The sequence below is a fragment of the Aplidium turbinatum genome, chromosome 4, assembly GCF_918807975.1.
Source record: "Aplidium turbinatum chromosome 4, kaAplTurb1.1, whole genome shotgun sequence".
Taxonomy (NCBI): domain Eukaryota; kingdom Metazoa; phylum Chordata; class Ascidiacea; order Aplousobranchia; family Polyclinidae; genus Aplidium; species Aplidium turbinatum.
In genome coordinates this window covers 21,335,198-21,346,085 of record NC_137475.1, presented here as the reverse complement: position 1 = coordinate 21,346,085, position 10,888 = coordinate 21,335,198, and the positions used below count along the sequence as shown (strand labels likewise).

Genomic DNA, 10,888 nt, shown 5'->3' with positions numbered 1-10,888 from the left:
ACCCAAATTTATCATATTACTGTGACATGCCACTATTACATCCCAGCTGGCGATGCCTGTTGTTTTTGCATTAATTCAACGTTTGCCAACGTTGAATCAGTGTGGAGGTGACGAGTTTAGCTGACTGGGGTCTAAAATTATCGCTTTATCAACGCAACTTTTATCAAAGCACGCTTGATATCTTCAAGACATAACTTCCCTGGGTATAATTAAATTTCCGAAAGATGATGATGTTGTTCTTGCTAGTTTGTTTTATTTGTTTTTGTCGTTGCTTTCAATGTCGTCAAGTTATAGCCTATCTATTTTGTGAGTCGTGCAAGGCCTATGGTGCGTTGCGCTTGAAATGGCTTTGCCCGTGGTAGGATTTCTTTGAGGGGTTTTCTTTGCCTGCCTTGCTCTTTTTTGCTATGAGCTAAACGCATCAAGACGTGTTCCCCTTACGACCATCAGCACTCTTGATAACGCACCATGGCCGATCTTCATAGCAACTGTCCATACAAATCTTAAAATATATCAGCTAAAGCTATGTGGGCTAATAAAGCTATAGCCTAAATTTTAATTGTTTTTGTTTTGTAACATTTTCTTTTTTTATTTTCCCTTTATATCTTAAATTTTTCTGAAGGTGTTGCGACCGTGCCAAATTTTTTTTCAACTCAATAACTTACTTCGGTGACAAGCACGTTTTAACGTTCGCGTTTTGTCGCTTCTACCCTTTTCTCGACCTTTGCTATGTTGACGTGTATTGTTTTGATATGATGGTCAGAAATAAAAACAACTGAACTGAACTGAATAAATATTACCACAACAGCACTTACAAAAGTTTTCTTGAAATAACGGGGAAAAACGTGAACCACCGAGTTGCAACAATTAGTAAGCTATGTAAAACATACAAAAACAGGACAATTTGAACAAAGATTAAGAAGTCCGATACGATGATATACTGTAAAGGTAGGTTATCCTTTGTATTGAGCACTTAATGTAGGCTACGCATACATTGCATATTCATGTAGGCCTAACAGTTGGTTTTTGACATTTTTTTTAAAGCGATGAAACGGTAGGCCTAAATCTTATGTCGTGTGAAATGTTACTCCACACTTGCACACACAAGAAATGGCTGTTTTTTTGCCAAAGTTTGTTTCAAACCTGGGAAGAAAATATCTGGTTTTAGCCTTAGCTTATGTCTTGTAAAAGCGCGGGGAAAAAAAACAAAAAACATAGCTGATTGCAAATCCAGTTTTAGTTTGAATTTCTGTGTTCACCGTTTATTTTTTGTAAAAATATGTCATATTTTTGCTTAAATGTGAAGACGAGAAGTGATTTTATCAGAGTCCTGCGGTTGTTGCCTTCATTGCAGTGTTTGTCACGTGTTTTTTTACGGAATATTTTATCAGGCGGATCACGCAGATTTGTAGTCTTTTAATGGCAGGCCAAGCTTGTCCAGTAGGCCCACACTGATCTAAACAACAACAGCAGTTGGTTTCTTCTGTCGAAATTGTTTTATTTAACGCCAATTACCAAGTTTATTGCAATGGCTTTTGATTTCCTCCTTTTGACATGTGATCCATTCCAATGTTATTTTCAAACTTCTGACATCACAGTATAAAATATTTTATATAAATTCAAATTAACAAATGAAACTGATGTAAATGTGAATTCAGCCAATCAGGAGACGTTCTAGAATATTACGTCAAGTCAACTACAATTGATTTGTGGGGAAGTTGATTTGGAATTGAGCAAGGCGATTGTTTCAATCTGTCATAACAAATATCACGTGAAGAAAAGTAGTTTGTGTATTCTATGTTGAAATTATTCTAGTAACACCAAAAAACATTTGAAACCATGAGGGAAATTGTTCATTTGCAAGCTGGACAATGCGGAAATCAAATTGGTGCTAAGGTAAGTCCATGAACTTATCCGTAAGGCTATGAAAATTCTATTTTACGCAAGCTAACTATTAGCATTTGTTTAGCTTTGTCATATTACAGTGACTAGCTCATAAATGAACTGTTTTTTAGATTGGGCAATGTTTGTAGACGCTGAATAAATGTAACAAAAGACTGGTTTTCGATCTTTTACAAATTGATTGATGGAATGTCGAGCTAATTTTTTTTGTAGATTACCGTAATTTTACGCTATGTAGTGTAAGCATAGCCTCAATGGCGTTGCCAGATAAGGAATTCTTCCCAAATTTGAAAAAGTTTAAAGCTGTAGAAAACAAAAACTTGTATTTTGGAAATTTTTTTTGGTCCTGGGCAAAAATCAAAACCATAACCTTATTCGGCTCCTAACTCTAACCCTTCCTAACTCTGGCAACACCTGATTGGTTGGTTGGGTTTGAATCTTTATCCTTGGACTGAAAGGATGCCTTGTTGGTTATTCCTGGTCGTTTTCGCATAGGCCTACTTGTAGAGGCTTTTAACACAGGGCCGGTTACCGAGATTGGTAGAGTGAAGTTTTCCGACTGTTGAAATGTTGTTACCGGGAATTATTCCATTCATTAGGTGCCACTGAATGGAAAGAGGTCCTTAACGTGTGTTGCTCAATGCTCAAGCACAGAGAGTCGAACTTGCGCCGCGTGATCTTAAGCCGAGCGCATACGGTAACCACTGAGCTAACGGGGCTGTGTGATTTAAGGCAGAAGCTATATTTACCGTATATTGTGAATATAGGCTACTCCCTGAGGCTTTATCCTCCTGTATACTCAAGCAAGACGATGACCTCAATTATGCACTTAGGTTTTTTTGTTGCAGTGGGTAGGCTTCGTATCTTTTTTTGCAGCCATAGCGCCAAGTGCAAAATATAAAGTCATGCATGCTTTAATAAGGCAGTGGCTATTTGACCGGCGCTAGTCTTTTAATCTAAAACACTATTTGACCGTCATGACGTAACTAGGGTTGCCAGATTTTTTTCTCAAAATAGTGAACATTTTGAAAGCGCGGGACAGCACCCTCAAAGGGCTGTCTTTAAATGTAGCAAACCTAGCAAACCTCGCAAACCTAGCAAACGTAGCAAACTTCGCAAACCACAAGGTTGCCAGATGGTATTTTTTATTGTATTCTTTTAAATTTCTTGGCTTTTTATTTATCGGGTGCATGTTTTTTAAAACCCTTTTGAACAAGTTACTTGTTTAGTGTTGATGTTGCAGAAGTTCTATTCTCATCTATAAAAAGATATCAAAATCTCTGCTTTGTTGGTTATGGTTAGTTTTGATATAAATACATTTAAAGCAATGCCTTTGCGATCAACATTTGTGAGATAGCCTATTGCAAGTTAATATTAACGCAATATTTGGTAGTCAGACATTCGGGAATCAGTACTCCATCCCTTAGTTAGAGCATGGTTGGGTGAGTTCACTAATTACTGGTTTTCTAAAAACCGGGCTGCAGACGATAAATAAAACTTAACTTTTGCAGACGACCGTAGTTCCAGCCCTGGGCTACGCAGTGTGACACAAAACGAATAAGTGCCTAATGACAAGTTTTTGTGTGTGTTTAGAAAGTAAAGGATATTTTGTGAACGAAACCGGTTTTTCCAAGGTTTGGTCATTTGAAGTGTGTTTAAAATACCTATATGCTTTGGCTCTTTTTTTGGCTACTTGCAAAAAAATGTTTGTTTTTGGGATTGGTTTGAAACGTGTTTTCGTTGGGTAATTTTGTGGAATCTGGCAACTCTGCAAGGTTTGCTTCTTTAAATGTAGCAAACCTAGCAAACCTCACAAGGTTTGTACATTTGTACAATTACGGGAAAATATTTTTTGTGTTATGAGGTTTTCTCAGCGGGCGTCTTTAAATGTCGCGAACTCCGAATTCCTCGCAAGGCTTGAGAAGGTTTCTGCATTTGAAAGCCTACCGCAATAGGTTTTCATAGTCTCCCTAAAGAAGATAGATTTAGACTAGCAGCAAGTAATGATAAGGTTGTCTGTAGTCTAGGCCTATCTATTTGGTGCAAACTATGAACAGTTGAAAACCTCATCGGCCATCAATTGTAGAAACCTTTCTCAAGATTTGCGGGTTTGCTATATTTAAAGAAGCAAACTTTGTAAAGTTGCCAGATTCCACAAAATTACCCAGCTAAAAACACATTTCAAACCAATTTTTTTTGCAAGTACCGTAGCCCAAAAAGGAGCCAAAGCATATAGGCATTTTAAACACACTTCAAATGACCAAAACTTTTGGAAAAACCGGTTTCGTTTACAAAATATTCCTTACATTCTAAACACACACAAAAACTTGTCATTAGGAACTTCTTCCTTTTGTGTCACACGGCGTAGCCCAGGAACTACGGTCACCTGCAAAAGTTAAGTTTTATTTATCGTCTGCAGCCCGGTTTTTAGAGAACCACTGATTAGTGAACTCACCCAACCATGGTCTAAGGGATTAAGTACTGATTTTCGAATGTCTGACTACCAAATATTGCGTTAATATTACCTTTCAAGTTTCAACATCTCACAAATGTTGATCGCAAAGGCATTGCTTTAAACGTATTTATATCAAAACTAACCATAACCAACAAAGCAGAGATTTTGATATCTTTTTACTGATAAAAATAAGACATCAACACTAAACAAATAACATAATCAAAAGGGTTTTAAAAAAAATGCACTCGATAAATAAAACGCCAAGAAATTAAAAAAAAAAAAATTAAAAAAATACCATCTGGCAACCTTGTGATTTGCGAGGTTTGCTAGGTTTGCGAGGTTTGATACGTTTGCTAGGTTTGCGAGGTTTGCTACATTTAAAGACAGCCCCCTCAAAGTTCTCAAACACATGCCAAAATACGCGCGACCGCAGGGATATCTAGAGAAGGGGATATGAAGGCTTGCAGCCATTGCCTTATTCTCGTGACACTACCAGGGCGGTAGTTTGTAACACGTTAAACATGTGGTTCTTTTTAAAATCGCAGAAATTTTTGTAGTGCAGCTGGTACAATGAGCTACAGAAGACAGTTAGCAAATGTTACGTAGAGCATATTTAAAGAATACTTGTCTACAAAGACAGTTGAAAAGCTGCCAGTAAGCTTTTTTTTTAACAACTTAGCCTTTGCAGTAGGCTAGATGTAAAGCAAGTATATGGGTAGCTGAATTAACAAGCAACCATGAGCATGCAGTGAGTATCCAAGCCTGATGCTAATAGCGCAATGCAAGTTGTCATAACAAGATTTATTGAACTGCTATCGGTACCAATTGTTATTTCACGAAAAACACAGATTATTTACGATAAACGAAAGCCCTTTTATTGTCAGACATAATAAAAGCCTTCGTATCCCCTTCTTTAGATATCCCTGGCGCGACCGCACCCTCTTACGCACGCCACGCGCCTAAATGTGTGCAACCACTCCCTAAAAATCTAAAATGCAAAGAATTATTGCAAAATATGTAAAAATTGTTGCAATACTATGTGTGATATTGTCTGACACAACAATTTGGTTCATAAGTGATAGGCTACCACAGATGAAAGTTGATAAAATCTTGCTTTCTTGGTCTTTAGCAAGTATAATGCTCAACTGATCAGTGATCACAGGTTGAATCCAGGTAATGGGCTAGCTAGTTTCTTGCAGTGTAGGCTACACAGCATATAGGCTACCTACTGATGCTAAGTGGGCAAGAAAAAAAACCCTTGATTAGAATTAGAAGTGCTAATTAGAACACTCCTATAGCCTACCTGCTTATGTAGTTTACTTAACATAGGCCTACTTTTCGTGCGACTGTGCTGCCTTCAATAAAAGCTTGTTAGCAGAAATTTGTTTTTTAAATTCTTCGCAGCTAAAAGGTGTGGTGAAGAATACACACAATTCACTTTTAACAGAATAAACAGCTAAACGGTTTCGCTCATCTGTCCATATGTTACCCATAACCAGAGCTTTGGAGCCGGAACAAGGAGCCAGATTCCCTGAAACCGTGCATTTTCATCGGAGCTGGAGCCGGAGCTCTATTTGAAATTCATGTGGAGCTGGAGCCAGTTGTTTGAAAAATAGCCCCGGCATGTTTTGAAACGCAGTTCCGCATGACATTTTGATAAAAGTACCGTACCTTAAATTTCATAAAGTTGTAGCCTACCATTTTTTGCAACAGTTGACTACAGGCTATTTTAAGCTTTAGAAATTAAATTGATATGTCGCCATTATTTTAATGTAAGCACTTATCCGAGCCTGGAGCCGGAGCAGTGGTATCAATAAGCTTCGGAGCTGGAGCTAATTTATGATAAAAGAGAGCTCCGGAGCTGGAGCAACTTAACATTTACCATACGCCTGTTCCAAAGCCCTGCCCATAACACCGGAAATTCTCTCAACATTGACATTAGATACAGGGAATAGACAATAGACATTGCATACTGGACAACTTTTAACAAGTTATGTGCATTTTCTTTCTGAAAAAAGTTAGTCCACTTTTCCAGCGATGATCTTCCACGATGATCTTAACTTATTAGCCACATCACACATGATTGAGTAGCTGACCTACATAGTCTATAAACTAACAGTCAATTGGCCAAACTTCTAGGCTGTTATAGTTGCTCGGGCTATTGGCTTTCAGTTTGTCACCTACCTAGGCTCAGAGATGTATGTATACGCCGCAAATTCTACGCCGCATACATGCGGCGTAGACTTTTTGTTTACGCTAACGCTTGCGGCCACATTTTTTTGGATAGTTTGCGCTTGAGGCTACGCCGTAAAGTTTTCACGTTTTTTTAGCGCATAGTGTCAACGCATATTTTTTAATGTTTTTTTTTCGCTACAACATGCCAATACCTTCCAGCGCTGCAGTTGAAAGAATGTTTCCAATGGGCAAAGACATATTGCAACCAAAACACAGCAAAATGTGAAATGAAAACTTTCAGATGCTTGTGTTTCTTCGTGGAAATTCAAAATAAAACTGGTTTGTTTCAAGTGGTTTGTACCATGTGAATGTTTGGCACCTAGCAAACAAAATTAGTTTACGCTAGTGTATGCGCTAACGCTGACGCCGCCGACTTTTTTTACAAGTTGCGTTGACGCATACGGCGTATGGTTTTTCGAACGTTTGTGTTAACGCTGACGGCGTCAATATTTTTTGTATGCGCGTACATCACTGCCTAGGCTGTACACTCCACTGTTGGACTTCGTGCTGGTCAAGCCTGGCTTTGGCAAAATTACACTGGGGTAGCATAGTAGGGGTTTTTCCCCAAAGCACCAGACTCATGTGCTTTTAGTCTCTAAGCAGCAGAAGTGTATAGTTACTGGTTAATCCATGGCTATTGGCTAAAATATATTAACAGAATTGTTGACAGAAATTAATTGTTGACAGAATTGTTAAGAATAGCAGCATAGTGAACGTGTTCACTATCACTATTAGCAAAATAGTTTACAGTGAACATTTTCTTGAAATAGTGATTTGTTCACTAAAATAGTGAACATCTGGCAACCCTAGACGTAACATACTTTTTGTTTCACTTTCTCTTTTAAAGCAAGACGAGAGAAGAGCAAATGAAAAAAAAGTGCCTATATGACTTCTTAATTCAACAGTTTTTTTTTCAGCTGAATCAGTGGCGCGTGCGGTGTTTGTCGGGCTGGTATTACCAAGGATGGGAGTTCGATACTACATAGAAGCGCTTTCTTTTAAACTAAATTGCCTGCTAAAAACACTGCCTAAAAGTAAACTGAACATTGATTGATGAAACCATCTTTATTAAAGAAGTGTTGTAACTTTTTACAGCCACCAAACCAACTTGTTAAGAGCAAATATGTAATGCGTCGTTCGGCAAACACTAGGCCTACCATACTTTCATCGCTTAAAAAGAGAGCACGTTTCGCCAGCAAGTAGAATTTTACGCTTGAAGAATCGTTTACATCATTGTAGATTGTTACAGTTGGCTATAGGCCTACGCAGCAAAAGTTACCGAAAAAAAACAAGAAAACAGATTGACTGAATGTTTAACATATTTTATCTCATTTTTAGTGGTTCCGACAACAAATGATTTTATATTATGTTAAGAGTCAGCAAAAAGTGAAAAAAACAACTAATTTTCAGACAGTTTCAGTCAGCAGTTGGTGGCATTGGCCCATTGTCGACAGCAGTGGCCTAGTGGTTAGCGCATTGGGCTCGCAGTCGAGAGCCTGCATGTTCGACTCCAGCCACTCGCACTTGCTGTTGTTTCTCTGGGCAAGAAACTTTACGATAATTGCCTCTACCCAGTGATTGATTTCGAGTATTGGTAGTACCAAATTTAAGTCATAAGTAGAGTGGACAACCGGAAACAGACATTGCCGTCGGCTGCAGCGTGGGTCAGGTGTACGTCGGAAGGTGTACACCGATGCATAGCGCTCAAGTCCGCTTTCCCGCAATGCAGGATAAAGATATGAAAAACAAAAACAAAAAAACAAATGGCTTACTATATTACAGGCCTAACAGATGGGCGCCGCCAGCCAAAAACTGGAGGTGAGCTTCTCTTTTATGTATAGAGAATGGCAACCCTGATTTCCTGGTCCAAAAATTTGTGTGTTTGAAAGTGCTACAATCATGTTGTAAGAGGCAAAGAGCTCATGTTATTGCTGTAGCCTAGAATGTTTTTATGTTGTTTTTGAGGAAGGTTATTTGTTTTCTTCATTTGCCCAAACATTTGTTGGTGCTTTCATATTAACTATTAATACTACTAGAACAGTAACTCCAACTACGGTACCGTATACCAGCACTAGTCTAATGCTAGCCAATATTAGTTTTGCTAGTTCAGATCTTGCAGCCTGTGTAGCTTTTTAGATAAAAGTAGTTTGGAGAATTGCAGGTGAGTTATAAAGTGACAAGATGTGTTGCAAATTTGACAAATACATTACACTGAATATAGTCTAGTGTAGAAATTTTGTTGAAGAATTCAAATGAAAATGATTTTGAATTCTTAATGATTTGAATTCTTTTAATGATTTACCAAGTAGCATTAAGTCAGTAAACCAGTAGACTTCTAGTGCTCAGTTGAACAGTTGGGTCATTCCATGTCAAGTGATCCAGAAAAATGGGATTTTGTAACCCACCCTCTCAGATTTTAATGAAAATTCACACACTGATAAAACTTTTCTTCCTGATTTCAAAAAACTATTTTTTTTTTAAATCAGTCAACTAAAACAAAAGTTACGTCCACTTAAAGTTGACTGCTTTTTGTGATCGCTGAAGCGTAAAATCCATTTCGCTTTCACAAGTTTGACTGTAGGAAGATATTTCTCAGCTCGTAAGAAATTGTACTGATTGATATTTTCAGGTATTGTAAGACATATACTTCTTAAGCCATATCACTCAAAACTAAAGCTCTTGACCATCACCTTTGACCTTTAACCTCATGTTTATTCGTAGTCCCAATTGTGCTCAATCATGCGGAACATAATTTTTGATCATAAATAACTCATGGTGCTCACTAGTTACAATCACATGCAATGCATCATTTTAAAGGTATTTTCAAGGAGAATTGATATCAGAAATAAAAGTAATGACTTATTGAGTATTTCACCTCACAAAGTGAAAACAAAAGCTTGTGTCTGAAAGTCACTACAAAATTGCAAGTGTGCTATGCCAAGTTCCCCTAATGATGTTTTGTATATTTATAAGTTAAAATAGGCTCATTAAATATTTAATTGAAGAAGATTGTAGCAAACAATGCAAACCTATTTTTCCACAACAAAACTAACACATCAAAAATACCATACAACAATACACTGAATAGTGAATAATAACATAAGAGTTTACAAATGGTTATCTAAGGGTTGGAATCGGGTAATTGGACATTGACATAACAATTAAATATATGATATATATGATATGAAATGCAAATTAGGAGGCTATTTACCAATTACAGATTCTGCGAAGCAGGACATTAAGGCGCGAACAAAACGGCGCAGAGACAAAATGGCGCAGAGGCAAAACGGCGCAGACATAACGGCGCCAAAGTCAACACAACAAGTTCTTAGTTCAATTTATAGAACGATAATACTCTGCAACCATAACGAAAGTTTATGTGTGAATAAGGATTTTTGGAGCTGGTATACAAGTCCCCCCCCACCACCCTTGGCAACTCATGACAAAGAGGAATTGACCAAAACATGTTAACAAAATGAGGCCTTGGCAACTCATGACAAAGAGGAATTGACCAAAACATGTTAACAAAATGAGGAAAAGGTTCTAAGCTTGTTACGTTGACTTTGGCGCCGTTTTGTCTGCGCCGTTTTGTTCGCGCCTTAACCCTTTGCGGTCGTCTACAAATTTCCCTATGTGCGTTTGTTAGTCGTTTTCGAAATAACTAGCAAATAACTCGATTATTGCATATTTGAAGGACAAAAGTACATAATGACTGTAAGCAAATGATATGAGCCAGGTTCGGAAACTTGTGTAATTTATTGATCAAGTTTTTACCACAATAAAAACGGCTTCTTCAGTTTCTTATTCAAATAGAATTCAAATAACCCAATTATTGCATATTTGAAGTAGCCTATATACAAAAGTACATAATGACTGTAAGCAAATGATATGAGCCAGGTTCGATAGCTTGTGTAATTTATTGATCAAGATTTCACCACAATAAAAACGGCTTCTTCAGTTTCTTATTCAAATACAATTTATTAGTTTCAAAGAGAGTCATTTGTATTTTTTCTGTGTGATATTTTTTGAAGCATTTTTCTGGATGTAACCCAGGTTGTCTCGAACATGTTTCACAGTGGTAGCCGGTCTGAATTCGTTTCGTCTTTCTATCACTGCACAATCCTTTTGCTCTTCCATTGGGAATTTTTGCAATAAAATGCCGCCCAGAAAGTCGTTGAGTTTTCTGCTCGTCGCAATGCTTTCCGTGTCTTCTTGAATTTTTGTTTCGGACACTTCCTACTAGCCGTGTAACAAGGTTTTTACGAAAAGTCTTGTGTCTTGCAGCATTCAAACCTT

At 37.6% G+C, this 10,888-nt stretch overlaps 1 protein-coding gene across 1 annotated transcript in view; it reads left to right on the top strand.

Annotated features, from left to right (window-relative positions):
• The first annotated feature begins 1,732 nt into the window (after positions 1–1,732).
• LOC145768300 (tubulin beta chain) overlaps positions 1,733–10,888 on the top strand; it is a 56,250-nt gene continuing 47,094 nt past the window's right edge. The window contains exon 1 of the mRNA XM_082579778.1: positions 1,733–1,896. Coding sequence (XP_082435904.1) covers positions 1,840–1,896 — 57 coding nt within the window. The 5' untranslated portion in view covers positions 1,733–1,839. The remainder of the gene's footprint in view (positions 1,897–10,888) is intronic.